At 41.5% G+C, this 27,835-nt stretch overlaps 1 protein-coding gene across 1 annotated transcript in view; it reads right to left on the reverse strand.

The window, feature by feature from the left end:
* Positions 1-1,946: 1,946 nt before the first annotated feature.
* The window catches only part of kcnh8 (potassium voltage-gated channel, subfamily H (eag-related), member 8), a 54,862-nt gene continuing 28,973 nt past the window's right edge, over positions 1,947-27,835 (reverse strand). Inside the window, exons 7-16 of the mRNA XM_073462797.1 lie at positions 25,013-25,217; positions 22,105-22,314; positions 18,974-19,173; positions 16,484-16,733; positions 11,865-12,079; positions 10,173-10,211; positions 8,735-9,018; positions 7,489-7,604; positions 7,150-7,229; positions 1,947-2,537 (exon numbers count right to left, since the gene is read on the reverse strand). Of these exons, the coding sequence (XP_073318898.1) occupies positions 1,947-2,537; positions 7,150-7,229; positions 7,489-7,604; positions 8,735-9,018; positions 10,173-10,211; positions 11,865-12,079; positions 16,484-16,733; positions 18,974-19,173; positions 22,105-22,314; positions 25,013-25,217 (2,190 nt within the window). The remainder of the gene's footprint in view (positions 2,538-7,149; positions 7,230-7,488; positions 7,605-8,734; positions 9,019-10,172; positions 10,212-11,864; positions 12,080-16,483; positions 16,734-18,973; positions 19,174-22,104; positions 22,315-25,012; positions 25,218-27,835) is intronic.

Below are 27,835 nucleotides of genomic sequence, written 5' to 3' on the forward strand. Positions count from 1 at the left end.
CATTCATGCCCCCTTCAGCATGAATTGTAATAATGGTGGAATGCTGGCGATCCCTAACTTTTCCACTACTGACATCATCAGGTCAAAAGTTTGTCCTAAGCTTTGGTTTACAGCCAACCACTTAATTGAAAATTAAAATTTAAAATTAAAACCACTGACTTCCAAAACACAGAAACTGAGCAAAGTTAAGTCTGTATTGTACATGTTGGTTGCAAGGAATACTGTATAGGTTTTGTGTTTTGGAAAAGTGAAAAAGGCTGATTTCCTGGATGTGATCTCTCATAACCTCTTCCCAGCATTAATGAATGTCTCTGTGAATATTGGACAAAAAAGGAAAAGCCAGGACATAACAGTCATATTTGTCATTTATTAGCATAACAGTTGTTTTTTTGTATCTAATAAATATCAAAATGTTATGGGAAAAAGATGTTTGATTACAGTACATTCCATTTGCAGAGAAGCAGATTCAAACCTACGTGAATTCAAAAGAGAACAGTAGATCTGTTGGGATGAGAGTTAGGACCTTTTTCCTGGTTTAAGATTGCATTGGCTGGTACCAGCAAACAGCACTGCCATAACCTCATATACAATGGCATCATTTACTGCTATCCCACACTCTTGCATTCTTTGAGGTAAAAAAATACATCTTTAGTAATGATACATTCATAGAAATATAAAAGCGTCTATATCTCCTTATTGTGCTTTTATGTGGGGATATTGCCTGTGCTCTGAGCAGCTGAGAAAATGGATCTCAGAGCTGATAACCCTGGGTAACGATCAGGGAAATGGCCGACATTTGGATCGTGAACCAATTTAGTATTGGTGCTTTGCTCCAGGCCACTTGACAACAGGGGCGACTACCTTGTGTCTAAAATTACCCAGTTGTTTAAACTGAGCCAACATCCAATAAATATGCATCAGTAAATGCCAGGTTCAGCTATTAAAAGATTGAACCGTGTTTCCTTTAAATAGATAGATAAATGGCAAGCTGGATTTCCACAGGGTGACATGCAGCATGTTAATGTGTGTCTACAGGCACTACTCAAAAGGCTCGGAAAGGCATGCAGAGAGCAAGTGAAAGAGAAAGAAGGAGGGAGAGTGACAGTGGTAGGTGAATGGAGAGAATCACTGGAAACGAGAAACAGAGAGGGAGACAGAGTCCCTGTGCTCAGTGTGACAGACGACAGCAGGGGCTGTGCTGCCCAAGGCATAACATACCCCCACCACCACCACAACCAACTTCCTCCATCCTCCACCTCCCTTTCCCCGAGGGCCAGCAGTAAAGAGCACAATAAGTCCCATCTCTCCTCACACCATCTCTGTGCTCCCAGTCCGACCAGCCCAAACCAGCCATGCACTGGTCCACGCAATCCGGAGCATCAGGCATAGGTTGAGTGAGCAAGGAAAGAAGGGTTAAAAGGAAAGGAAATTACAGAGATAGGGGGTTGGGGGAAGCACATTAACGACCCCCACCCCTCTGCTCCTTGTCTCCAAAGCCCACCTCCACTACTCAAACCAGCCCAGCCAACCTGAAACTAGCTAAGAGCAAAAGAGAGGACAGAAAGGACTCTCTCCTCCTTTGTATTCCGCTTGTCCTCCATTATAGCACAATCCTGCCTCAAGGAGGGGAAGGAGGTAGGCTGGGGGTGAGCTGTGCCTAAAGAGCTGCCATCATACAGCTCCACAGCTGACCCAACCTCTTCATTCTGTCTAACAACACTATGTTTCTATAAGGTAAAGCTAACACACCTAAACCTTCTGTACTTGTTTTCATGCAACATGATTTTTAAACGCGTGCCTTTAAAACAAAAAGGATCTGAGTTGCATCCCTGCAAACGTCCTCCAGTGATATGGTGGACCGCAGCTGATCAGTTTGATCTTAAGTTCAGGAACATAGCTCAAAAAATATCCTGGAAAAAGTCCAGGGAAGTTCAGATGGAGGGCTGCTACAAACCCTTGGTTGGGTTGTGGTAGGTCCCTCCAAGTCCAGTTTTTGGAGAACACCCAGAGCTCTCATGAGGGCCCTCATCTCCCCTGTCTTCAAGGGGAGGACTGTGTCCCCTTGACCTGATGGAGCCAGAAACCCCGTCTCTGTAGTGGGAAATATCTGGTGAGCTGAGGGATGAGGAGGGCAGGTGAGGCTCTGCGATGATGGGCTGTAATTGGAGGGCAGATGAGTTGGGAGTTGGAGGTAAAGTTGGGCTGGGTATAGTGGGGTACCCCAGCTGGAGGTCCTGGGGTCTATGTGTGAGGGAGTCCTTGTGGCACATTGCACCATGTTGCTGAGGGATAATGGCGGGAGAAGAGGGCAATGACATTGCCGTGTCCATCCAGATGGAGGCAGTCTGAGAAGAGGATGGTGAAGGGTAAGACTGAGGAGGGCTGGGGTGGGGAAGGTATGTGTGTTGTACTGGGGAGTAGTGCGCGGGACAGACTACTGTCGGTTGTGGCACTGATGGCATGAGGTTCTCCATGAGCTGGGCCATTCTCTTCATGACTCGTCCAAGGTCGGCCACTTCTCTCCCAAGGGTGCTCACCTGCAACACAAACCATATTTAGTTTTAAAGAGGAAAAAAAAGTGTCAAGTAGTAGATAAACAGTGTAATTCACACATCAACTGTGTTATAGCTGATGGGTGATGTACCCTTCAATTTGAACCCTAACCCCAGCCCCTAAATATTTTCGGAACCCGCTTTTCAGTGGTCATTTGTCAGACCATAGTGTGTTCAGTTGATATTGTATGATCCAGTTCCAGTAGTGCTAACCCTCGACTAACCGTCTATTTCTATTTTGAAGTTTTAAGACTAGCTTTGCTAAACAACACATTCATTTTAGCTTGATATTAGCATTATTGTGCACTCGACACTCAGACAGGAACCTGTTCTTATCAGATTTTGACGTTAACCTTCCAATTTATTTGACAAAAAACTGCTGATTTCTTCTATTCTTATTTAATAATTGCTCAGAGGTATCTTTGTCTCTATCTGCCCTTTCACTTGTCAGCCTGGTTTAATCATTGTACAGTGTTTGATTGAATGTACAAAACATTACTTATTTGGCAAACCCTTCACAAAATGACATCTATTTGAACTTTTTACAACCTAAAAGCATGAAAAAGCCATTCAGAAATATAGAGTAATCCTCTCTGACTGTACCGTATTTTGCTTTTCGCGGCGTATGAGTTGAAACTTTTAGTCGTGTAAGTGTGGGAGATTAACAGGAAACTGCATGTGCATGTAAGTCAGCACAATATTATCTCATTGATGAAAGCCTCACTGTTTACAGTCATCCTCTTTACAGCATTTGGGAGGTGCTTTAAAGGACTGCTAATGCAAACCCAAAATTTCCTACTGCCACTGCTTTACATTAAACGCATCAACTGACAAAAAATGGCCTCTATGCCTATAACTTTTTAATGCCTTGTTCAGATTGCCAGCCTCAATCCATTTTTTGGCATATCAAGATTAACTTTAGGAAGTCTGGACAGCGAAAAACCAAATGACATGCGATTTTTACAAGTTGGATCCAAACCCCATTTGAAAGTGGTTTGAAATGCTATTCAAATCATATTTCTACTGATACGTCTCAGTCCAGACCGCTAATAACGGATTTTGACCTTCAAATCCAGAGTGACAGAAGTGTCTCAGAACGGCTCAGCAGAATGCTGCTACCAGCGTATGGAAGACAACCCAGAGATAAGTCCATGTAGAGACACTGAAATAAATTGTCTACTCTGCAACTTGACAGGGTGACTGTTTGGAAGGTGGGATGATGGATTTCAATTTTTCTTTCTTCTGTGCTGGAAAGCCATGTCACCAGCATATGTACTTCCTGACACCTACATTGTTACCACAGCAACCAAAGCAGATGCTTGGTTTGGACACAAAACTTCGATCTGATCACTAACTAATTGGTCTTAAAGATCTGATTTGAGAAACAAATGTGATTTACCTGCAGTCTGAACATAGTCATATAGTCATCTTTTCCACATATGTAAAAGACAAACTTTCTAGTAAAAACTTACTGATTACCTGGAACAAAAAGCCCCAGGATATACAGTACATCATTAAAAATTTGGTATTTTGGGGTCAGTAATTTTGGGTCAAATATTTCCGTCTCCTGCCTGCCATTTTGCATGTAACATCGTGCTGCTATAATTGGTCATTACACTGATGAGGGCGGGCTGGTGATTAGTTCCTCCCTGCACGTGGCGTGTCCACAGAGGGCACGGCTGTGAAGCACTGCCAACGTGCCATCTGCTTCTGCCAGTCAAAGCATTCATGACCATTCATCAGGCCAATCACGCACATCAGTGCTGCTCGATGCACATCAGCCCTCAGCAGGACACACAACTCCAGGTGGGAACTGCTCCAGCCACTACATCAAGAGGTGATAGGGCTGAGTGCATATTGTGATCACGAAAGTAGATTTAATAGTAGTTTTTATAACATTTTTGATGTCATTTAACATTGTAGTTGTTTAACTTTAATCTACCACACTGAGTCCTTGACAATAGTTTTAACAGAGCAAAATCACATCTCTTTCCCTCTCTGCTGTGGCTGATAAAAGCTTGGGTCTAAACTCTGGCTCTGATAAAAATAGAAAAAGCTGAGAGCAACAGGACAGTCCAATCTGACACGCTGTCAACATGATTCCAGTACTCCCACTTCACAGCCAATTGTCTGTGGAGATGGTCAGACAATCCAGCAGCCATGGATGACCAGAACCCACTGCAGCTACAGGTACATGTAAAATCAGCAATAGCATCATTACATCACACAATGTACCGGCTGACTTATATAACATCTGAATAAATGCGCAGGAATAGTACAACAGTACATAAATATAATAATCCAATTGATGCATTAGATTGCTCTGATATCCTGATTGTCCACTGGGCTGGTTGATTATGCAATGAATAAAGGTACCATACCTGTCTGCATACTATTTGGCTTGATGCAACACATACTGTATGTGTCTTCATACTTTATATTAACCTTTAAACACATGCTGTGCCTCAGGTGTTTAGAGACACCCTCCCTGAAACAATCTGTTTTAACAGTGTTCTGTTTAAATGTCTAAAATCATAGAAAGCACTGTTTCCCCAGTGTTTTTCCCAAAAAGATTTATAGGCTTGTTGATGCCAGTAGCTCTGAAAATGAATTTGTACCTAAGGCTTTTGAAGATAAGGAATTGGTTTTGGTGCCATTTAATTAATTACAGAGTAGGGTCTACACCTGCTCCAATTGGAAAGTGTGAGATAATATTTGTTGTCAATTGAGGCTATATAAATAAAATGGACTTATAAATTGACATATGAATCATTTAATTTAAAAGCAGAACTGGAGCATGAGAATGACAAAGCTAGTTCGGGTGACATGAGCTCTGAATGTGACAATAGTCAAGACTGGAGACCAAAACAGCAAAGGGGAGAATGAATATTCACAGTAAATAGATAATACATAGATGCTGTGTTAATAGCTTTTGCCCCCATGTGGCCAAAAAATCAATTACTGCTGCTTTAAAGTCTTTGTACTGTTCAAAAATTCTGTTAAATATTTGCTTGGAGCTTTCGGTAATGACTTTGTTTTCTTATTGTTCATTTACTAAAGTAGGTCACTACTGCTGTGCATACGTATGTGTACCAAAATCTCATTCTGAAATGTATTTGCGGTGAGTGTATAATGTCACATGTTTCTTGCCTCGTATGATCCTTACAGGTGCAATCACTCAGACCTTGTAGCTTTCCTGTACAGCAGCATTATAATTTCCATGACACGGAACAAAGGTCAACATGTTGGGCTTCTCTTTAACTACAATAATGTCTTAATCAGCTCCCACTAGAATAAACCCCTTGGTGTCACAGATGTAGCGTAAGGTCAAAGAGTGAAAGGTCACGCTAAGAAGTCACACGGCAAAGCAGAGCTGATTTATCACTGTGTTCACAAAGTGTTTGTTCATTAAAATGCTGCCACCTTTGTGTTGTTGAGGTCACAAACAGCAAAGAAATTACCCTTGTCAGTTTTTTGTTCTGATTGGCCACATCTCATGTGTAAAATTGCAGTTTGTGCTCATTTATTCACAGGTACGGGCAAAGGTCTCAAAGGGCTCTTGCTCCTTGATTTTGACAGAAGGAATTGGAACCGTTGTAGTTTTTTAATACAAAAAATTAACTCTGCCAAACAATAAATTGGGCCCCTGAAATTGTGCATCTTCTTTTTGGGAGGACTGGTTATCTAATTCCAGCTCAGATTTATAAAAAATATGTTTTTTTTTCAACGATAAAACTTTTTTGGCAAATAAATACCTTTTGAACAACCCTGCATGTGCCACATACACAATGCCCTGTCATTTGTCATTTGTATTTGTGTTGGGTTTAAACTAACAACCCCTTTTCATCTCCTATGGTGATCTGTGTGGATGGATCCAAGTGAGGATTAACAACCTACAAGACCACGCTGAGAGACTTCCTGTCAAACACGGGTAGCCCACAGAGACACAGAAAGGACAACAGAGCCAATGTGTAAAACTGTGAAGGTGCCTTTCACACTCCCTATTTTCATACCTCTCTGTTTTGATTTTTGTTTCTTCTCGTGAAGCTATCTCCCTCCGCTACTTCTTCTTCTTCATGTCTCTTTTTCTCTCTGCCTCTATCAGCACTACCCAGGATACAGACTGAGGCTTAGCAGGAGGAAGCAAACACTCCTCCTCACCTGCCAAAAGTCTAATGTCAATTTAGCCACCCGCCAATCAAAACCATAGGATACAGCACGAGAGGCTGTGTGTGTATACTGCATGTGTGTGAACAGATTATTTCAAGCTCGACAATGAACACTGTAGTCTGTAAAGCATCCAAATATGATACTTTATAATGAGACACAGGCACAGTCGGTCCACTAAGTGCTGCTGTGAAACATGAAAACATATGGATGTGGGGTTCAGATGGATGAAAAATGTTTCCACTCTGTTTACGCCTCATTATTATTATTTTTGAGCTTTTTGCTTCATTACTTCTCTGAATCCGTTCACATGTCTTACCTGACATACTGATATGGCCATATGGCTCATGCTTACCTGAGCCCACCTGTCTGTGTGTGTCGCTTGCTCTCTCTCACACACACAGACACAAACACAGACACACGGTCCTACCTGCTGGTCGAGGTGTCTCAGTTGTCCTCTGGTCTCCTCTGCTTTAGCTGCTAGCTCTGCTGTGCTGATCTGCAGCATATCTGTGACACAAATTGGCACAAATCAGTTTCTGAATAAGAACTACAAATTCACATCATGCATTTATGGCGACAAGGCAGCTGATAAATACTCGTCAGGAAGTGAAACTTCACATTAATCACCCTCGTTATCCAACAGTGCTGCAGGAATTTGGATGTGAACATTTTTCCCTTCCAAAGGATGTGGGATGTTTAAGGGACTATAAGTGGTATTTGGTCATATTTGAGAGGTAAATTGGTGTGTGGTGTAAGATGGGAGGACCTGTGGCAGATGCTGAGGCACTGATTGGTTCACTGACAGGACAACCTCGGCTGGTAGAGTAGGAGAAGGCCAGGGAACTCTCCGTCCCCTCACTGTCTTCAGTACCGTCCACTATCCTGCATAGAGACAAAAGTGTGCGTGAAGGAAAGTAAAGATTGTTACTGATGATGTAGTAATTATTAATAGATAATTAAGAAACAATACTAACAATTATTATTGTGGTTATTCTATAGTATCATATTGTTAAATATTGTGCTGTTATGGTCTTTAAGTTATAGTTCAACATTTTGTGAAATGCACGTATTCACTTTCTTGCTAAGAGTTAGATGAGAAGATAGATCCCAAATGTGTCTACTGTTCCATACTGTAAGCTAAAGCCAGATGCTGCTTAGCATAGCTTAGCATAGCATAAAGACAGGAAGCAAGGAACAGCTAGTGCCTCAGCTCCAAAGTTCGGCTAACAATCTTATTATAAATCTCATTATAAGTCAAATTTACATCAAAAACACAAATTTTCTCCTCCTATAAAACATATTTTTGATGACACATCTCAAACTCATGGGCGAATATATACTGTAAACCCTGTTTAAAAAACAAACAAACATGTCAACAATATAACAGCATAGACCAGATGAAGATTGTTACTGGTTTTAACTGGTCACCAGCAAAATACTGTGTTTTTGTTATGAAACTGATCCAAATTATTTAAAAATCCCCAAAATATCCATGTTTGGATATCCCACATGATCGCTAATATAGCACCCCCCCATTTCAGTGGTCTTTCGGGCCTCTTTTGGCTGCTGGTGCCCCGCCCCACACAGCTGGTAACCTTTAAATTTTTTTAGTACCTGCCCCTCAACCATCCAGAGTCCATCACTGTGAGTTGTAGCAGCTAGCAGAGCAATACCATTTGTCAAAGTTGTGTAGTTAAATGTTGAAAAAAAAAAACCTTTATTAATGTCTCCAAAAGAGCATTGTCTAATCCATTCATTTCTCTTTCATGCTACCCTGATCAAATAATGCGAGTGAGGGATGTGTGGGTGTTGGCCAACAGTTTACCTTTGACTGATCCACTTAAATTTGAAGTATCTGATTCAGATCCCCCTCACAACTACACAATATATCACAGAAAAAGTGCCCAGCTCCAGTTAGTGCCAAGTGTACTGTGCTACAAAAATAGACATAACGCAGAGTCACAGAGACACAAGCCTACACATGCAGACGAATCAATGGCGAACAAATTCACCTGGGGCTGAGGTTGGACGGGTCTAAAGTGGTGAGAGTAATTTCCTGGATCTTCCTCCGAGACCTCCTGGAGCTCTGTCCCATGTTCTTCTGGCTGGGGCGGCTCAGTGGAGACTTCCCACCTGTGTCCCGGAGGTCCATCGCCGGTTTCCGCTCTGATGACATAGATACAGACATGGCCTCGTCTTCCTCTTCCTCCTCCCCCTCATCTTCCTCATGTTCCTCCTGTGCCTCGATGATGGGCGGATAGCCCTGGACCAGTCGTCCGTTCCTTCCCACCCCAGACTGGAAATGAAAAAAAAAACAAAAACATGAAAAGAATCTTTGAGAGTCACGACAAATATCAATCGCCTGTGATTTGAGAACATTTTGAAATACAACCTTTGAGTGTGGATACTTGGAGAACTTTGTGGAGATTACATAAGTATGGAAAAAGCAGAGAGCTGATATGAAATTAAAATCTATTCATGTTGATTTGAGTCATCCTAAGCATCAGCCTTGATGGTGTCACATTTGCTTAAATATCTCTTTTTTCAAAAAGCAGCACCTCTCAGTATTCTGTGTCACTCTGACTTTCTGATTCATTTAAAAATGCTGAATACACTAATATGTTTGTAATACCATGACCCTGAAATACACAGAGGTGCTTTCAATACATAGATAGGCACTAATTGCAAGGAGCAGACCTATCAGCTGGATTTATGAGTGAAAAGGTTGAGCACAAATCCTCAGATCAACATTTTTGACTAAAACTTTGACCTGCAGAATAATGAAGGCCACACTGGTGAACTCTGACATCAGTCTTAGCAAACAATGTGTAGTCTTTTGTCAAGGGTGTGCAGTTGTGCTAAATTGCAAAGATGCCTATCAACCGTAAGATGAGGATACAATCATGTAATAACAGAAATAAGCACAACCGTAACCTATTGATTGGCGGCCTGTGACCCAACTCTCTCGGAGGAAACCAGCGCCAGCGTGAGGTTAATGGCTTCGACAGCTGCATTGATTTTCCCGTAACATATCTTACCACAGATGATTACATTTGTGTTATTTGTGCAGATTCTCAGCGTTCAAAGGGCGAGAGCATTTCATCGCCCTCGATTCTGGAGCAGCTGTGATTTAATGACTGCTAACTCATTCTTTGCAGAATTGATCGTCCTCCTCCCACAACCTCCCGGCTCAAAAAAAGAGGAGTCATTAAGACTAAAAGAGTAATTGAGTCTATTATCAGTGCGTGAGGTCTACTGTTGGGTCGCCCTTCAGACTTTTCTGTGGGATAGAATAATTGATCTGTGGTTAAATGCAAATTCAAGTTTCATATTTTACATTATGAGCTAATGTCAACAAACAAGGTGAGGGTGAGGGATATTTTTTGAATTGAAGTGGCTTCATTTTGCCTTTTAGACTGTAAGACTGTAAAGTGTTTTCTGGTCTGTTACCTGAGTATCTAAAGCTGTTGTAGACAGTCTGGCCTTCACCTGGAGGAGAGGCAGAGAGATAATATTCAGTAAATGTGCTGCAGGACACAGCAATCAAGATGCGGCCTTTCTTTTCTCAGTTTTCAATTACAGAGGAGCCATTTCACAATGCTCAGCAGTTCATTTCTTAACTAGGTGGAAACACGAATATGATAAATGACTTAAAGGCTAGCAGTGATCCAATGACGGGAAATAATTCACCTGAACACACTGATACTATTGTGTTGTGCTCTTATAAAGTACAGTAATATCCAAACAGTAATCTCAACCTCCCCGCCACAATCACATCCTCCATCCTGAGCTGCTGCCTCCTTACTCCTGTCATTTTAACTCCTCTCAGTCCTGAGGTTTGGGCTGCCTCTCTTCACATTAGCTTCACCTAAAAGCCCTGCGGCAGCTAGTGTGTGTGTGTGTGTCTGTGTGTATTGTGTGTGTAAGTGGGCCAATGGTGTTTGGATCGGAGAGACAGAAACACCTGACTGTAATTACAGCAGCAGAGTTCCTCCAAGTGCCCCGGCTATTTTTGCCCTCTTTCTCTTCTACACACACACGCACGCACGCACGCACGCACGCACGCACGCACGCACGCACGCACGCACGCACGCACGCACGCACGCACACACACACACACACACACACACACACACACACACACACACTTTTCTTACTTTAAAGCTTTCTTTCTCTAACTTCCCTCAAAGTCCATTTATTACCCTCCCAACTCCAGCCCTTCGTGCCCTCCTCTTTCCTCTCACTCAGCCCATCGCTCATTCTCACACATTATTACACTTCCCCGATTCATAATACAGAGAGATGGAAAGTGTGTATAAAGTGCTGTGTGTCATACATACACTGTAAAATCTAACAAAGTGACTTATGAGGTAACCAATTACCTCAAATGACCAAGTGAAGTAGACTATTAATTTTAAGTTTTTCGACCTTTTAGCTCATACAACTTGAATTTAAAAGTCTACTTTACTTGGTCATTCTGAGGTAATCAGTATCCTGCCTTTTCTTTTTTTAAAGTACAGTCAACTTTAAAATTTACTGTGTAAGGTTCATTAATTTTATTTTTGTGTCTGATTTTATATCAATTTTAAAAGTTGACTTTATTTTGAAAAAGTCAGGAAGCCGATTACCTCAGAATTTCCAAAAAGACTATAAAAGTTGTACGAGCTAAAAGGTTTTAACAACTTACAATTATTAATCTACTTTAATTGGTAATTTTATGGTAATCGTTTTCCCCCTAAGTAACATCAACTTGTCAGATTTTACAGTGTCAAAAATTTGAGAGAAAATCTGGTGATTTTTATTTATTTTTATTCACTCAAATTACTGTAATTAAGTCATTTTTGGGGGTATTTGTTCTGTTTGTAGTCTGTCATTTTACCCATACTCAAGAATGCATTACACCATGTAATCTACTTACTTTTAAGTAAGTACAATTTGAATCAATATCTGAACCGTTTATCTGCATTTTTGTAGCCAATAAGGCTATCCTATCACAAACAGGCCAATGAAAACCGAGAAACCTTGAAATATGGACAAAAAACCACAAAACTCTGCAGCAGGAATGCTCAGTGTGCATGAGCCTCAGTCATACTGTAATGACATCGAGCAGAAACAGCATCAATACTACTTCAGTGAACTTACGTGTGTCTCTTGTCCCTCCCTCAAGTTGTAAGTGAGGTCCTGCTGGATGTCCTGGACGAAGTGGTGTGAGTATTCAGGGTAGAGGTCCAACACCTCGTACAGTCCCCTCAGGTTGATACACTGCAGGTCACAGTAGGTCAGAGCTTTCACGTCCGCATTGGTTTTTATCACTCGGTCATCTAAGGACAGGTTCGCCCCAATGAGGTCGCCTTTACCTGCTCAGACAGAGACGAGGACAAGGGAGGTCAGAACGAGGGTCGCAGCATAGTGTTCATTATCCGGTGCAGTCTCTGCGACTCGGAGCTACCATTTATTAAAGAGGGAGTACTCAGGTTGGAGTGTGTGAGGGGTTTTGTAGCCGCATGATGCTGAGGCATTACAAAGACTGCCTGTCCAGTCAACAGTCTGCTCCAGTCAGCAACCACTGCGACTGAAAGTTTGGTTTGAGTTGTTGCCATATTCTTGACTTGAGTCTATTCCTTTGAACTAGGAGCCCAAACTGAGGCAAACATGAAGAAATAAAATTAGCATCCAAACTGTCATCCCACCATCATTTAAGGTCACTGTAATTAAGGCTTTTGCCAACTGATGCTGTCGGAAACTGTGACTTCCTCTTCATCTACTGCTCATTTCACCCATCGTTACAGTAAAGAGCAGCAACACAGCGAGAAATAAACATACCTGACCCGACTAAACTTTTCTATTAATGTTTTTAAAAAATTAACATAAGGGTCTGATTATTATTAACTGTTGCCACTTACTTGTCAGATGATTTTAAGATTAAAAGCACAACTAGTCATCTGAATGCATCAACTACCACAGAGTGAGAATTTAATTAAGCAAAAGAGATTAAACTCAACTCAAACAAACGGACATAAATATTTCAGTTTACAGTCTATGATTTCTATTTATATAACATAATGAATCTCACTGCTTTAAGTAAACTTTCCTGTTTGAATGAAGTTGTGTTGACAGCTGTTTCCTGTTCTAGTGATACATACAGGATGGAGCTAAGTACCCCGTTAGTGTTAATGCCCCTTACGCAGTGATAAAATATTCATTATGGTCATTCTGAACTGTGAGCGCTGCTAAATTACACCGAGGCTGCTGATGGAGCGGCAGTCGTGACTGCTCTTATTCTCCACCTCCCCTCTCCTACTGTTTCACAGTCCACTCCTTCTCACCTCTCTTGCTCTCTCTCTCTCTCTCTCTCTCCTCCTGCTATATTGAAAACCTTTGTCATTGTCCTCTCTTTCCTCATATCTGCCTCCCTTTCTGTATTTATCCTCTCCTTCTGGTCCACTCTGTTGTCTTTCCTTTTCCTATTTCCTGCCTCCTTTCTTTCTTCGTCCATTTCCTTTCCATCCTTCCTCTTTACTTTTCCTCCTTTCCATTATTCCTTTTTCTTCAATTTTTTGTTTGTTTATCATTTCTTACTTTCCTACCTCATGTTTTTATTATTTCCTTCCCTCTTTCTTTCATTCTTCCAATTTTCTTCACTTGCGTCCTGTCTTCCTTCTTTCCTCCCTTTTGTTCTTTTGTATCTTTCTCTCTTCCTTTCCCTCATTTGTTCCCTTTTCTTTCCTTCCTGTATCCCTTCCTTATTTCTTCTTTACTCCGTTTCCTTTCTTACGTCTTTACTCACTGTGCTCCTTCTGTTTCCCCAGCTCCCTATTTTCTTTAATTTCTTCCTTTCTTTCTCCTTGTTTAATTTTACCTTTGCTTCCCCCACATTTTCCTGATGTTTTCCTGTTTTCTTCTAATCTGCCCTTTAGCCCTCCCTTCCCTTTTATCTGTTCTTCCTTACTATTCTTACTCCTTTTCATCCTTTCTTCTTTTTTTCTGCCATTTCTTATTTAGAAACAATATTATTTCCTCCCCTCTTTCTTTCCTTCTGCCAAATTTCCAAATTCCTTTTTTTTCTTTTTTCCTTTTTCACTCTCCTCAGCTGTTCTCCTTCCCTCTTTTTTGTCTTATCTCTCCCTGCCCTGCTCCCTCTCTCCGTCTGCATTTAACTCTATGTTACTTGCCTCCCGTTTCTACCTCTGCTTCCCTCCTCTTTCTTTCTAACTCTCCTCTTACCTCCTCTCTGCCTTCCCTCAATCCACCCCCTGGCTTTTCTTTCACTTGTGACAGATATTCTCCCCATCCTCTCATGTATCACGACATGGCCTCTCTCACTTTCACATACTCTCTATCATCTGGTACTGAGCTGTGACGATGGACTTGTAGTGTGACAAGAAAGAGAGGGGTAGAACACACACAGACACACACACACACAAACACACACTGAAAGAGAAAGAGAGAGCGAAGGTTTTTTTCTTATTCAGTCAGACACTCAATGTCAGCCTGACCTTCTGCACAGTCAGCAGGCGAACACAAAGACAATGCTCTTCGCCTGTCAAGCCTACACACACAAACACACAAGCAGACACACACACACCTCTGTACACCGGTAAACAATTCCACCTACTCCATGCACACACACAAACTTTTTTTTCAACAGGAGCGCTTGCATGCAGGTGCTGTGACAATCAGGTAAACACACTGTAAACACTCACACCCACCCATCCACATACACACACCCACACACACACATGCAGGATAACAGAGATTAAGATAAAGATTGTAAGTGCCGCACCAACAGAGACAAAGTGATGGATGGAGTTTCAGATCCAGATCTTTCTTTCAGCTTTCGCTGACTCACTAACACACACACACTCTTCACGGGCACACACACGCACTTGTGTCAGATTGGTCTATAACTCTGTGTCATGAAGGTTAGATAGCAAGAGCCATTAAGGTCACTCAGGACGAGTGGTTGCGTTACACAGCAGATGGGAATGGTAGGAAACAGAGCCATACTGAACGCTGTTTGCATCATATTTCAGATGTGGAGACAGAAAGGTGAGCAGAGGTTTGTGGGTGGGAAGTTCTCCACCATTGAAAAGTAGGTGCAAGTTTGTGCAGATATATAAAGGAAGGTTACGGTGGTGGCAGCAGCATTGGATAAGTTCCAAAAACAATTTTCGAAGCAACTTTTTCTGAGAATATGAGAACAGCAATAACTAGAAAGATAATGGAAAGATACCTTTGCCAAAAGAAATTTGTCTTTACAAGGAACATTCAACATTTTGGGGAAAAAAAAAGTGTAAAACAAACAATTTATGGTTTCGCAGGGGGGTTATGTGCCGAACTATTTCTTGGTTGGGTGCACAGCCAAGAGAAAGATCAAATAAATGTGCAATAATATGTCAATCTGCAAGCTTTAGAGGGGAGGCAGACAGACTTTGGACAGAGGCAGGTTGAAGCTGATGCCTCCCTTCTGTCAGGTGCTGCTAAGCTTACATCCTGCTGGTTGTAGCTTGAGCTGTTTACCACACCAGCATGAAAGGGGTATCGATCTCTTCATGAAAAAAAATGAGCGGATTTCCCAACATACATGTGCATTTTGTTGCTATAAGCTCGGGATTCTATGGAGACACCACCTACCCCGTCCACCTGCTGCGGTAGACGGGACCAGTTTCTTCATCTAGGTCGGTTCTTCTGAAGTGGTCTGCCATAAGCATCTTTTATATAATTTCATCTATTTTTCCTTTCATTAGCACTTCACATAACAACTCTTACTGTATCAACAGCACTTCCTACAAAAATGATGACTATAAAGAAATATCTTTTCTTAGTTTGAGCAGAATTGCAGCTTTCGGAAATGTTTTGGAACCTCGTTCCTCCATTAATGAGAAGCCAACTTCTATTTTAACATCAATACATTCTTTTTCTGGAGTTGCTGATTTCAGTGTTATCCCACTACTGAAAAACACCTTTTTTATAGTGTTATAATACTCTTGTAGAATGCCTTTAACACTGCAAATGAAGATGCATACCAATGCCAAACAAAGGCTGATTTCAACTATACCTTCACCACGGACAGGAGCGGACAGCAACAAACTGGCCTCGACCAGATGGAACTGAAATTACCTGACTGTGGTGAATTGGACTGATGAAATGGGCTGGACTGAACTGGACAACACAGATTAAAGCGGACAGGACTGAATTACAATGCTATAGAATAGACTTGAACATACTCAGCTGGACATCACTGGACTGGAGCAGCTTAACCTGTATAGAATTGGGCAATCCTGGGTTGCTCTGAATGGATTACTGGTGTATAATATAACATGTTCTGCAGTGGCTGTCTGTGTGTGTTTCGACATCTGCCTGTCAGCTCCATTCACTTTCGCTGGACTAGTACCAGTAGTTATTAACATCAAGTAAAGCTTCTGGAAGTCAAGACTCTAGCGCCCCCATCTTGCAGCACAGCTGTAGATAAATTACGTCTTCGGTTCTTTCTGCTGCAACATATTGTTGAAAACATGGCATCTGACTAGAGTTTAATAACAATAGGCTCTGAGATTGAGCTACCCTTTAAGACACTGTAATGCTTCTATTTCTTCACAATGGGCTCATTTGCAGGGCCCGCTTCATCACAATGAGCCGCACAGAGCTTTATTATGAAGCCTGCTGCTGGGAGTTTGGTCTTTGTAAAACTATAATGATGGCACAGAGGTATTCTTGCTCCTTCTTCCCCACGAAACCCCTCCTCCCATCCTTTATCGTACCCAGGATGGCGAGCACCATGCCATCCTTCAGCACTTCCATGGAGCCTGAGCAGACGAAGAAGATGGCCTGGAGCGCGTCGCCCTGTCGGAGGAGGTACTCTCCGGGAGCGCAGAAGGACGTCTTGATGTGCAGCGACAGGGAACGCAGGCAGCCACGGCTGGCCGAGGCAAACAGCGACAGCTCCAGGATCTCCTTGTTAAGGTGCATGGTGATGTCGGATCGCAGCTCGTCCGGGAAGTCCTTCAGCAGCTGTGAAGATGATGCGAGGGAGAAAGGCAGAGGGTAAGACAGATGAAGCGGACAAGAGGGAGGAGCGGCATGGCAGCTGTGAAAACACAACCACGCTGCTACTCAGGGATGAAATCTCCAGCCTTGGTTGCCTTTGATTTGATTGCTAAGCTAGTGTAGTAAAGGAAACATCAGTGTCAAGACAAGTTACATTTGTTTACATATCCCAAAATCAATAGTTTGCCTGAGACGGTTTTACAATCAACACATGATAATGTTACATATTAGGGTACTTGTACTAAGTGGCCTCATAAGATGCTTATTAACATTATGTGATAATAATAATATCTGCCAACACTTTCTATTGGGCTTATAATCTAACATTAAATGTGTTTATGATGCCATTATTAACACCTATCACACCAATCTGGAAAAACCCCTATCGCAGCTTTAGAAAAAAGTCAAAACACTGCATTTCATCTGTCATCCGTCTCGTTGTCAGGACAAAGATCTTGGGCTCACCGTCACACAGAGTCGATCAATGACTCGTCAGGCCCAGGCTGACTTTAATCAACAGGGCCATCTATAATTCATCTGTCTGGGATTCATCATCATCACTCCATCTAAACGCTGGTCTGGGCTCTGACAGCTGTCTCGCGGGCATTCACAGCCTGAAGGGACAAGCTGCTATTCCACTACTAACTGGCTGCCTCTGTTTCCCTGTGCTTTTTTCTGTTTGTGTTTTCCCGAAGCTGTCCTCATGGCACATTTGCAAACGTTATTCTGTCTCCACCGGTCTCCATTTTTCAATTTATGTTAATCTGTAGTGTTTATATGTGTCAATGTCGGGCATTTGGCAGACATTCCTGTCTACCAGAACCTGCATTAAATGCAACTATAACATACGCTCAGATCCTTTACAGTATGTCCTTAAAGAAAAATAGTAACAGTGTAATAACAGTTAGCTCACTGTAGTATAGCTAATTATCACTATATATACTCGTGAATAGTGTTATAATATAATATTTTTGGTATTTTGTAATATGCCAAATAAACTTACTAATAACTAAAAGCTTAAAAAAATTAGTGGAGTAAAAAGTACAATATTTACCTCCACCAAGGAGGTCTTTTATCTGTGTCAGTTTGTTTGTTTGTTTGTTTGTTGGTTCTGCCGGACAAATTTCCTTGAAACTTGGATGGAGGATGAGTGTCAGTCAAGAACAGACCTCATTAACTTTTGGTGAAGATCTGGATAAAGGGACGGATCCAGGAATTTTTTTTTCACCATCTTTAATGTTGCTGGATAAGGCATTTTAGGGACATTTTCGTTAATTTCAGCGTATCTATTAATGAGTACAAAATGGGCCTGTTAGGCCTTGAAAGAGATATGCGCCCACTGAGTGTCATTCTAGTTCTCTCTGAAATGCACTGACATATAAGTTAAATGGAAATAAATCAAGAGAAGCACAAATTCCTCCAAAAATCTGCATTAGGGTGAAATATACTAAATTCACTGCCATTAGATACCACAATAGAGCTCCAGCATCTATGTCAAAAACAAACGTGGAAAAAAGAAAGCAGCACCTTAACACACAAAACTTTCTTAGAAAGTTTCTTACCAACCGTCACGCTCACATGCACTAAAATGCACACAGAGTTGGACCAGCTACCAAAACAAAGAGCAGAGAAGCTCAGATCACAACACACAGAGGGAGTATGACGTCATTCTCTGTTCAGGACGCTATTAGCTGTTTGAAGCTATATTAACGTTCAAAATCAAATTTAACCTTTAGGTATAATGCTTGAATGAATATACCCATTTATTTTGAGTGCAATCATTTCACCTAGATTCCCCGCATTGTAAATTTATGTCCATGCCTTGTACTTGGCACATACTGTAACACAAGTCTGACGTCAGTACATGCAATCTTGAAGAGTTTAAACCCTCGGTTCTCAAGGTTACAAAACATCCTGTCATTCACAAATGACCACGTAAGAAAAATAAATGATGCCTTAATTTTCTTTCTTGTCTTCTGTCAAGCACTAAGCTCTTACATCGTGGATGATGTGTTATATCGATCACATTACCACTCTTGTGATGAGCTCGAATGTGGACAATATGTGAGTGGTGACAAGTATGTGATCTTTCAAATGAAGTATTGATCCCTATATGCTGTGCTCTTGGGTGTCAAAAACACAAGTTAAGTGATAAAGGAGGATAAGGATTTAAAGCAGCTGAAGTGTACGTGCGCCTGTGGTACCTCATTACAGTCAATGCCGTTGTTGACCGACCAGGTTGTCTGAAAATATTCCAACATTCGCTGCTTGAGGCTCTGTGGCAGATGATGGACACGTATGAAGTCCTTGAGGTCTTTGGTTCTGGTGTGGTACTGGGACCAGCGTGAATACATCCTCTGGATAATGGCTGTCACATTACCAAAGACCAAGGCATGCATCAGTGCTGCAGGTGTAAAGAGGGAGAGTAGAGGAAGAGATAAGGGAGGGAAGAGATAAGCATGAATGAAACACAGTTGAAAGGACAGGGAACCAAAACAGGAAAAACATTTTGGACTCTATTTTAATGGCAGAACCTTCCAGCAGTCAAATGTTTTTATAAACTGTAAGCTCGGCAGTGTCAAAATGTAGGAAGAGGAACAGCAGGGGATGTTTCAGTGACAGTAATAAGTGCAGAGCAATATTAATGGTATGACTGGGATTCGCACTCGGACCACCTACAGGGCTCAAACCAGGTCAATGGTGTAGTGACAGGAACAACAAGGAGCAGCCATGTTCTGTCTTAGTTTCATGTCTTCACACTCTCTCTAGTAATCCCAGCCTGCGGCTAGTATATTATACTTGTAGTCTACATTTCCAGTACATATAAATACAAACAATTTAAACAGGAAGAACGTAAGTTTGTACTCAATTAAAGTAAATTCCAATATTTTTAAACCTGGGCCCTGTATTAACACGTTGGGGGGTAGGTGATTCATACTTAGAGGTTTTGGAATCGTTCATCATCATCATTTTGTTATTCTGATAATCTAACCAAAAAAAACACAAATCTTGCTCAAGTGGAAGTCTCGCTCTTAAATCTTGTGAGTTGTGAGTTGTTGCAGGAAGACACTAGTGGAAACATGAGTCAGAGTTGGAGAGAGTTTGGAGTTTTGGAGAGGGCCTGCCAGCAAGAATTTATTTCCAAAGTCATGGCTGAATATTTAAATGATATTGACAGTCTAACAGATGAGGCAACAACGATAACAGCTTTCCTCACGAGATTTCAGAGCGAGACTTCTCTTTGAACAAGATGTGTTTTTTCTGGTTACAAATGGAACTTTCTATTTAACAAAAAGGTCCATTTCTGTAGGAATCATACTGTTGTCAGACACTTAGAATAACAACCTCAGCCCGTCAGTGGCAAAAATAATCACTTTTTTGTTGATGTAACTTTGACGGTCGGGGTTGCCCCGAAGGATTACAGTGCAGCTGTGTCGCAGCTGATCGATTCCAAAACTTCTGGTCAGCATGAATCATCTACACACCCAAACATAAATATAGGGCCCAGGTTAATTAGGTGTCGATTTTTAGAGCTGCTTAAAGGGTTATAGGCATATTTGATGATAGCAATGACAAAAGCTGCATAGTGGCGACACAAGAAGGAAGTTACATTCACAATAAATCAGTGGTAGAAGAACTATGTAAAAGAACTGAACACACTGTAAAAAAATACTCCACAACAAGTTAAAATCCTGCATTCATGACCATATCTAGGTTAAAGTATCAGCAAAATGTACTTAAAGTATCAAAATTACTAGTAGTCATTGTACACTAAATATTCCCTGTCAGTGTTTTACAATTATATTCGATGTTACTGGATTAATATTACAGCTGCACTGATGTGTACAATATGCTGTATTTTCCTGCTGCAGATGTTTAAGGTTGAGCTCATTTTAACTACTTTACATACTGTTGGGTAGTTTAATCTACAGCAGTGCACCATATTCTACAAGACCATCATGTGTTTGTGGCATTACTGTCCTGTAATTTGTTTTTAGCTTTTACTTTTGCTTTGCTTCCATATAGTTTATTTAGCTTAAGGAGTAGATTTTTCTCAACACATAAAGGAAACACTTCATCCCTCATTTTAGAAGAAAAATTTAAAGTCACAATCACCAACTTTGTTAATACATAGTATTGAGTAACTAGTAAGTAACTAGTAACTCAAGCTGTCAAAGACAACTGACAAATGTAGTGGAGTAGAAAGTGCGATATCTGCCTCTGCCTGAGATGTAGTGAAGTTAGAAGTAGTTCATAAAAAATAAAATAGGAATGCTCATGTAAAGTACCTTAAATGTGTACTTAAGTACAGTACTGAGTTACATTCCATCCCTGCAAAAAATCCAATTTCTAAAACCCTACTTCACCCTAATCACAATAAACATCCCTATCATGTAAATATGATTGAACGTGATTCTTATTGAAAATGGATTTCTGTGATCAAATAGAGAGACAAACCAGTCGACCAGCTAAATATAACATTTACATTCATGTCTTGCAACTATGCACCTCCCAGACAGGACCATCAGTGTCAGGACTGAGAGTATGAATGATGGCTGGCTGCCATTTATACGCCCACAGATAATGTATTCTCCTTATCTGATTCAGTTTCCACCTGTGCTGCAGATGTGTTTCACTTCTCTGGACACGGAGGCACCGAACACTGACTGTATGTGGGGTGTGACTGTTGGGCCACTGACTCCTTTCAATTCAGCTTTTAAGTCACAACATTTTAAACTGTTGACGTGAGGAAACTAATTCAGTCAAATTACCTCTCTCTATTTTAAACTGTAAAGCAGAATAAAGTTTAGCTCATTCTAATGAGGCAATAATCCAATTCCTTCCACAATCTCATCTTATTTGACCTATGCTCTGCTATTATTATGAACAGGTGCTTTGAGTTAGTTTTCATTTTGCATTAACACACAAGGGACTGTATGTGTACATGTGGTGTGCATCTGTGACTGTGACTGTAACTGCCCCCAGGCAGCACGGGACATTTAACATTTAGCCGAACCAGAGTGGGGAGTGTCCACAGGGAAAACCCAGCCACGGCGGCCAGTCTTCATCCTCCAAAATCTATAATATAACGATCCAGTCTGAACTGGATCGGACCATCTTGTAAAGGTCTGTGTGATATATGTTATACATGCTGCTTGATTCTGACATGCCAAGTAAGAAAATAATAATTTAGTTAATATAGCTACTGGATCTTAATGGACATAATGGATTAATATATAAAGACATTATAATTCTACATGCTGTTGTCTGAATGTAAAGTCCTTTTTCAAAACCAGAGCCACAGCGGTGCTATATGTGTGTGTATTCTCTGTACCTCCGATGAGCATGACGCAAATAGAGAAGATCTTCTCGGTGTCTGTGTTGGCCGACACGTTGCCAAAGCCCACGCTGGTCAGGCTGCTGAGGGTGAAGTAGAGTGAGGCCACGTAGACGCTGCGGATGGAGGGGCCGCTGCTGGTCCCATTCACACCCCCTAGGGCGTAGTATGGCGATTCCAGGCGCTTCCCCAGCTCGTGGAGCCATCCTGTTTTTAGATGGAAGGACAAATGGATGGTTGGAGCTAGCAACTCATGCCCTTTATTATGTTTTCTAGGTCCGCTCTATCTGTGACAAGAGCATGGTCATTAAGAGGCAAACTTTGGTGAATAACTATTAAGAAACCATATCAGTTCTGAGCAGCATCTATAGTATCTTAGTAAAAGAACCAAAGGGAGCCTTATTATAAAACTTTGACTAATTCCACAAATTATTTCACAGTCTTCTTGCATCGCTGCAGGCCTAGATGTTATCGCTTCAAGTGCACCATGTGATTAGTTTTTGCTGCAGTGGATATCTCCAAGCTAAGTGCTGTGGAGCATGTAGATGCAGACAAAGCTGATGGCATTGTTTCCTAGTTCTGGAAACGGAGGTAAGCAGAGCTTTCTCGTCCGTGCTACGTCCAGAAAAATGAATTTAACAGCAGACGCAGATCAAATGCTTGGGAACCAGAACTGATCCCTGGTCAGTACAGTGCAGAGACATGCAGCTGATCCCAGGAGAGCCTCCTGCAGACACTGATGAATGGTAATTGGATGGAAGCCCCTCAGAGCTGCCTAACTTCAACGCTCACGTCGGCATCAAAAACGTATAATTAGGATACAACACATTAAACCTGCCTCATGCACTGACCTGTTATCTTATGACACTGAAATGCAGTAATTGGTGAAGAGAAATATGCATTGTTCTCATGACCCAGTCAATGCTGACCCGGAACCAGTTAGGAAGACACCGGAGCGAGGTAATTGCAAGCAGTGCAGCTCATCGATACTGACCAGAGATCAGCCCAGGGGGCCTCATTATATGTGGGACCTGGAGGCTGAGGGGGAATTACGAGAAGAATCATGCCATTTGCTCAGTCACACACACACACACACACATGGATGTAGTTGGTGCTCTCACATTTTCCACTTAATACATATTTTACAACAGATTTAAGAGTCAATAAATTCAAAGAGGAAATCATAAAAGACACTCAGCCATTTACTGAAATATTAAAGCACCTAAACAGATGAACATGAAGTGTCTAATAACAGAGTTATTAGCAAAGACCTCTTTATATTTCGTGTTTCAAACCCACATCTGTGTGGTGTCTCTCTGATTAATCGATGAGGTCATTTTACAGGAGTGCTTTAACACCAAGAAAATGCATCTATGCTTGTGTAAAGTGCATCAGCATGCTCTGTACATTAACGCTTGCCTTAATAGCTTAAACACCTACAGGGATGTGTTCCATGAAGAAAACCAGGCCTACGGGTGAATACAAAAAACCCCTGCATGTTTTATGCATCAATAGTTTCTCAGAACCAGTATTGACTTGGAAATAATGAGCAATGAAACAGCAATGCACCAGAGTATAGACATGTTTACCGAACCCCGCACCTAATGTCACAGTCAAGATAAAGCAGAAGTTAAATCCGAAACAAAGTTGAGGAAAAAGGAAAAGGGAGTTGCTTTTATGAGATATATGTGGGATTTATGGGATCAAGTGAAAAATTACTTTCTTGTTAATGCCAGAAGATCAATAAAAAACAACATTTAGCTTTATAGCTCCTTCTGAGCCACAAAGTCAGGAGTGATCTGTCGTTACACTCCTTTATATAGATTTAGTAGAGAGGTTTGACAAAGCTGGATAATGGCTCCCTCAGCTAGAAAAATGTATATAAAAATAAAACACTCCAGTCACACTGCTGCACAGAACTACAAGTGCATCAACAACACGACAGTCTGTACGTCACGCTATGATTTCAGAATCATTCTGAAACTGCGGAGATCAAATCCTTCCCTTCTTCAAAATCTCTACATTTTATGGTTTTAAAGCTGCCCCGACCCAGCATGGTCCTCATTCCTTTGGCATCATGTACAGTCGAGACATCGTCTTGCTGCGGGGACACTTCTTCAGGCACACTGAGGCTTTAGTGTCGTGCTCGCTTGTTGAACACTCCCGTGAGCTCTGATACTTATAGTCCATTTCTATGTCAACAGACCTTTTTTATCCACAGCAGCTACATCCTTGGAAACTGGATTATTTCTACAGAGGAAGGCCTTGTAGTTACATTCATTGTAATACAAGTGTCTCTTTAGACACTCAGAGGTCATCTGATAATAGCAAAGTATTTTATTAACTAAATCAGTATCTTAACAGTGTAATCATATATCATGTTTTGTGATGAATATATCGATATTATATTGTTATCGTGATATGAGACTGTATTTCATCTTAGATCTTGGATATCTCCAAATCATGATATATGATAGTGTTATCTTTTCTTTTGATTATTTATTAAAAAATCTCATTGTGTTAATATTTTCTGAAAGTACCAGTAGTCATCCCTACAATATTACTGCAATATTGACAATAATATGGTCACAAAAATTGTGATATCTGATTTTGGAATTGTATTCATGTCAGAGAAAATACTTCAGGCCTGGCAATTGACACACATACACTTCATACTGTATCCCATTAAATCTCCCAGTAACACTGATCTTCTGTCTGATCTAAGCTCCAACGATGCCTCAGTATAGGCTTCACCTCCTGGTTTTGATACATTGCCCAGCAACACCCCTAGAGAGTTGGACGGGTTGTAGATGTTGCAGATCTCACTACAATCCCCCGTTCAATTTTGAAACATGAGCAGCATAAGTGAGCTGGGAGCTGCTTTGCATCATCTTCCTTCACTCACCGATGTCCCAGTTGTAGGCGTTGGCCTCCATCTCCATCTTGCCGATGATGTACCAGATGCAGGCCATCCAGTGGGCCAGCAGGGCGAACATGGACATCAGCAGCGTTAGGACCACGGTGCTGTGCTGCGAGTAGCGGTCCATCTTCTGGAGCAGCCGCAGCAAACGGAGCAGACGTACTGTTTTCAACAGGTGGACCACGGACACCTGGGGATAAAGAAAACAAGGGGAATTTATTTTTAGGAAGTATTGCAATTCATACAAAGAAATGGATGCAGTCACATAAATGTGAGTTCCAAAAATAATTTTTTTTTTCTTAAAACAGTTTCAATGGAGATAAGTTGCATTTTGCATATTCAGCATTAACATTTGTTCAAATCATATAACCCTGGCAAAAACAAACCACAAGTGTACTGTGTGTAGGGATGTGGGAAAAAAATGCCATATTTTAAAGACATAATCAAAAATATAGTCAAGTAATGATTAACAACATTCAAACTAATCATTACATGCATACCATTACTACCCAACCCTGATTGTTACCATTTCCCTGTACAGGACTGTCGCTGCGAGTGATCAAGTACCACAGCTACAGTACATAACCTACTTTTTATTTCTTGAGATTTTCTAGTGTTCTGCTGAGGCCAGAGAGAAACTGTAAGCAACATCCCGTTAATCACTAACCGTTGTGTTTTCTGTTTTATTTTGAAATACTATCATGTCCTGTCATTTCAGTTCCTGCCCTCGCATGTCTCCCACTCCCTTGATCATCCCCACCTGCTGCCAATTACTCACCTGCTCCTGGTCTTGCTATCAGCCAACCCCATATATGTTTAGACTCCCTGTTGCCACATTGTCTTTGTTCGTCCTTGTGTTGATAATTGCTTTCCAGCATTTTTCCTAATGTTGGTCTCTGTGGTTTTTGACTAAGCTTTCTTCTTGTTCTTTCTTCTTTGTTTTGTTTCTGACTTTTGCCTACACCCCGCCTGGATTTATTTGTGTGTTTCAGACTGGTTACCTTTGTTTTCTTTCCAGCAAAGACATGAACTTGAGCCTTTGAATGAGTCTCTGATCTGCGATCTGTGTCTGACGATACAGATACGTATAAAGAGAGTGAAACAGACACTATGAAAGTGAGGACCTGTCTAGCTTTTACAGACAGTAAATCTGGTGGGAAGAGCAATAAACCACCAATACACACACACACACACACACGCACAGACACGCACATGCACACACACACACACACACACACACACACACACACACACACACACACACACAATTACATAGCTCTGCTTGAAGTGACAAAAACCTCTTAACCATGCTTCACATCCTCTCCAACATTAGGCTGCTAAACTGCTCTCACATTCTATAATTAGAACTTCTGCATCATCAACAATATGATCTATATGACGATTTCCTGATGAAGGATCCTCGAATAGAAAATTACAGCAATCAGGCGCTTGTTCACAGGTGTGTTTGTTTTGTTTCTTAATCCTCACCATTGCCATTCTGTACAGTGTTTGTCTGCTCTGGTTTTCTTTTCTCTCTCCGTGCCTTGTTCCGTCACTCTTTAACTGCCTTACCTGCCACGAGCCTCGTGCCTCCTATTACTGACTTACACGCAAAAGCTACCTTTCACACCTTTCCCACAGTCATGTGCTGTATATGTGATGTGAATGTCATCCATTGTGCACCTGCTCCTTAGGCAATCTCCACCGACATTCTATCATTTAGGGGCCTCGCCATCGTGTATCCCCATTGGAGGTAGACACACATGTACGCACGCACGCACGCACACATATATACACACAGGTATTAGTTGGAAGTATGTAGGACACAGAGGATATTTGTAACCTTTCTACGAGGATGTATGTTGGGTGTATTTGTGTAGTGTGTGTGTGTAGGGGTGACTGGAGACTGAGAAAGTGGGGCAGAAACTATATAGGAAAGGTGTAATGTGATAACTAAAATAAATGGAGGGAGGGTGTGGGATGTGGGCAGTAAACGAATGGTGAAGAAAGAAGCGAGATAAAATGTTTGTGTGTGTGAGAGAGAACTACACAATCAGACTGTCTGAAAACTAAGAGGAGGACATGTGTGGACAGTCCTTATCAGTACTGTCCCTGCTTGTATCCTCAATATGTTATATGGTGGTTTTTCCACACTCTTGCTGTGAGAAATACAGAGCTGGTGCAGCACGAGGGGTAATGAAGCCTCCTACCGAGCCCTGGGGAGAAGTTCCATCTCCTCTCCACCATCTATCACCCTCCTCCCTGCAACCCACCTATGGAGAGAGCAGCCTGCACCACATCCCATTCTCCTCCAGGAGTGTGAGCAGTAAGCAGTGCAACACACCCAACATCGCTGACACACACCTCCTGCCACTTTCTCCTTCAACTTTTTCCTCTACCTGCTTCCATCTCACTCCTGCCACTCACATTTGCATTCCCTCAGCTCGTCAGGTGTGAAATTTACATTTAGCTGCTTGATTGCTTACGTTTCTTCTTCTTTTCAAGGCAGTATTTGAGAGACACGAGACGGGACTATAATTTTATAGAAATGCTCATTATTTCTTCCCCTGCAGCCGCGCCTTCAGTGCTCCGAGCAAATCACAACAGTGTGACTGGTCATGTTTATTCTTGTTTATTTTATGGATGCAGCAGTATCAGGCCAATAAGCATGCACAATGCAGTTCTCCAATACCAACTAGGCCTCCAGGCCCAGGAGATGTATTCATAGGAGATTTAATAATAACTGTGGAAGTTATGGCAGTTAATAACAAATCACTGTCTTTGGCACAGGTTCATCTATCATCAACT

Source organism: Pagrus major, chromosome 3, assembly GCF_040436345.1.
Source record: "Pagrus major chromosome 3, Pma_NU_1.0".
NCBI classification, from domain to species: Eukaryota; Metazoa; Chordata; class Actinopteri; order Spariformes; family Sparidae; genus Pagrus; species Pagrus major.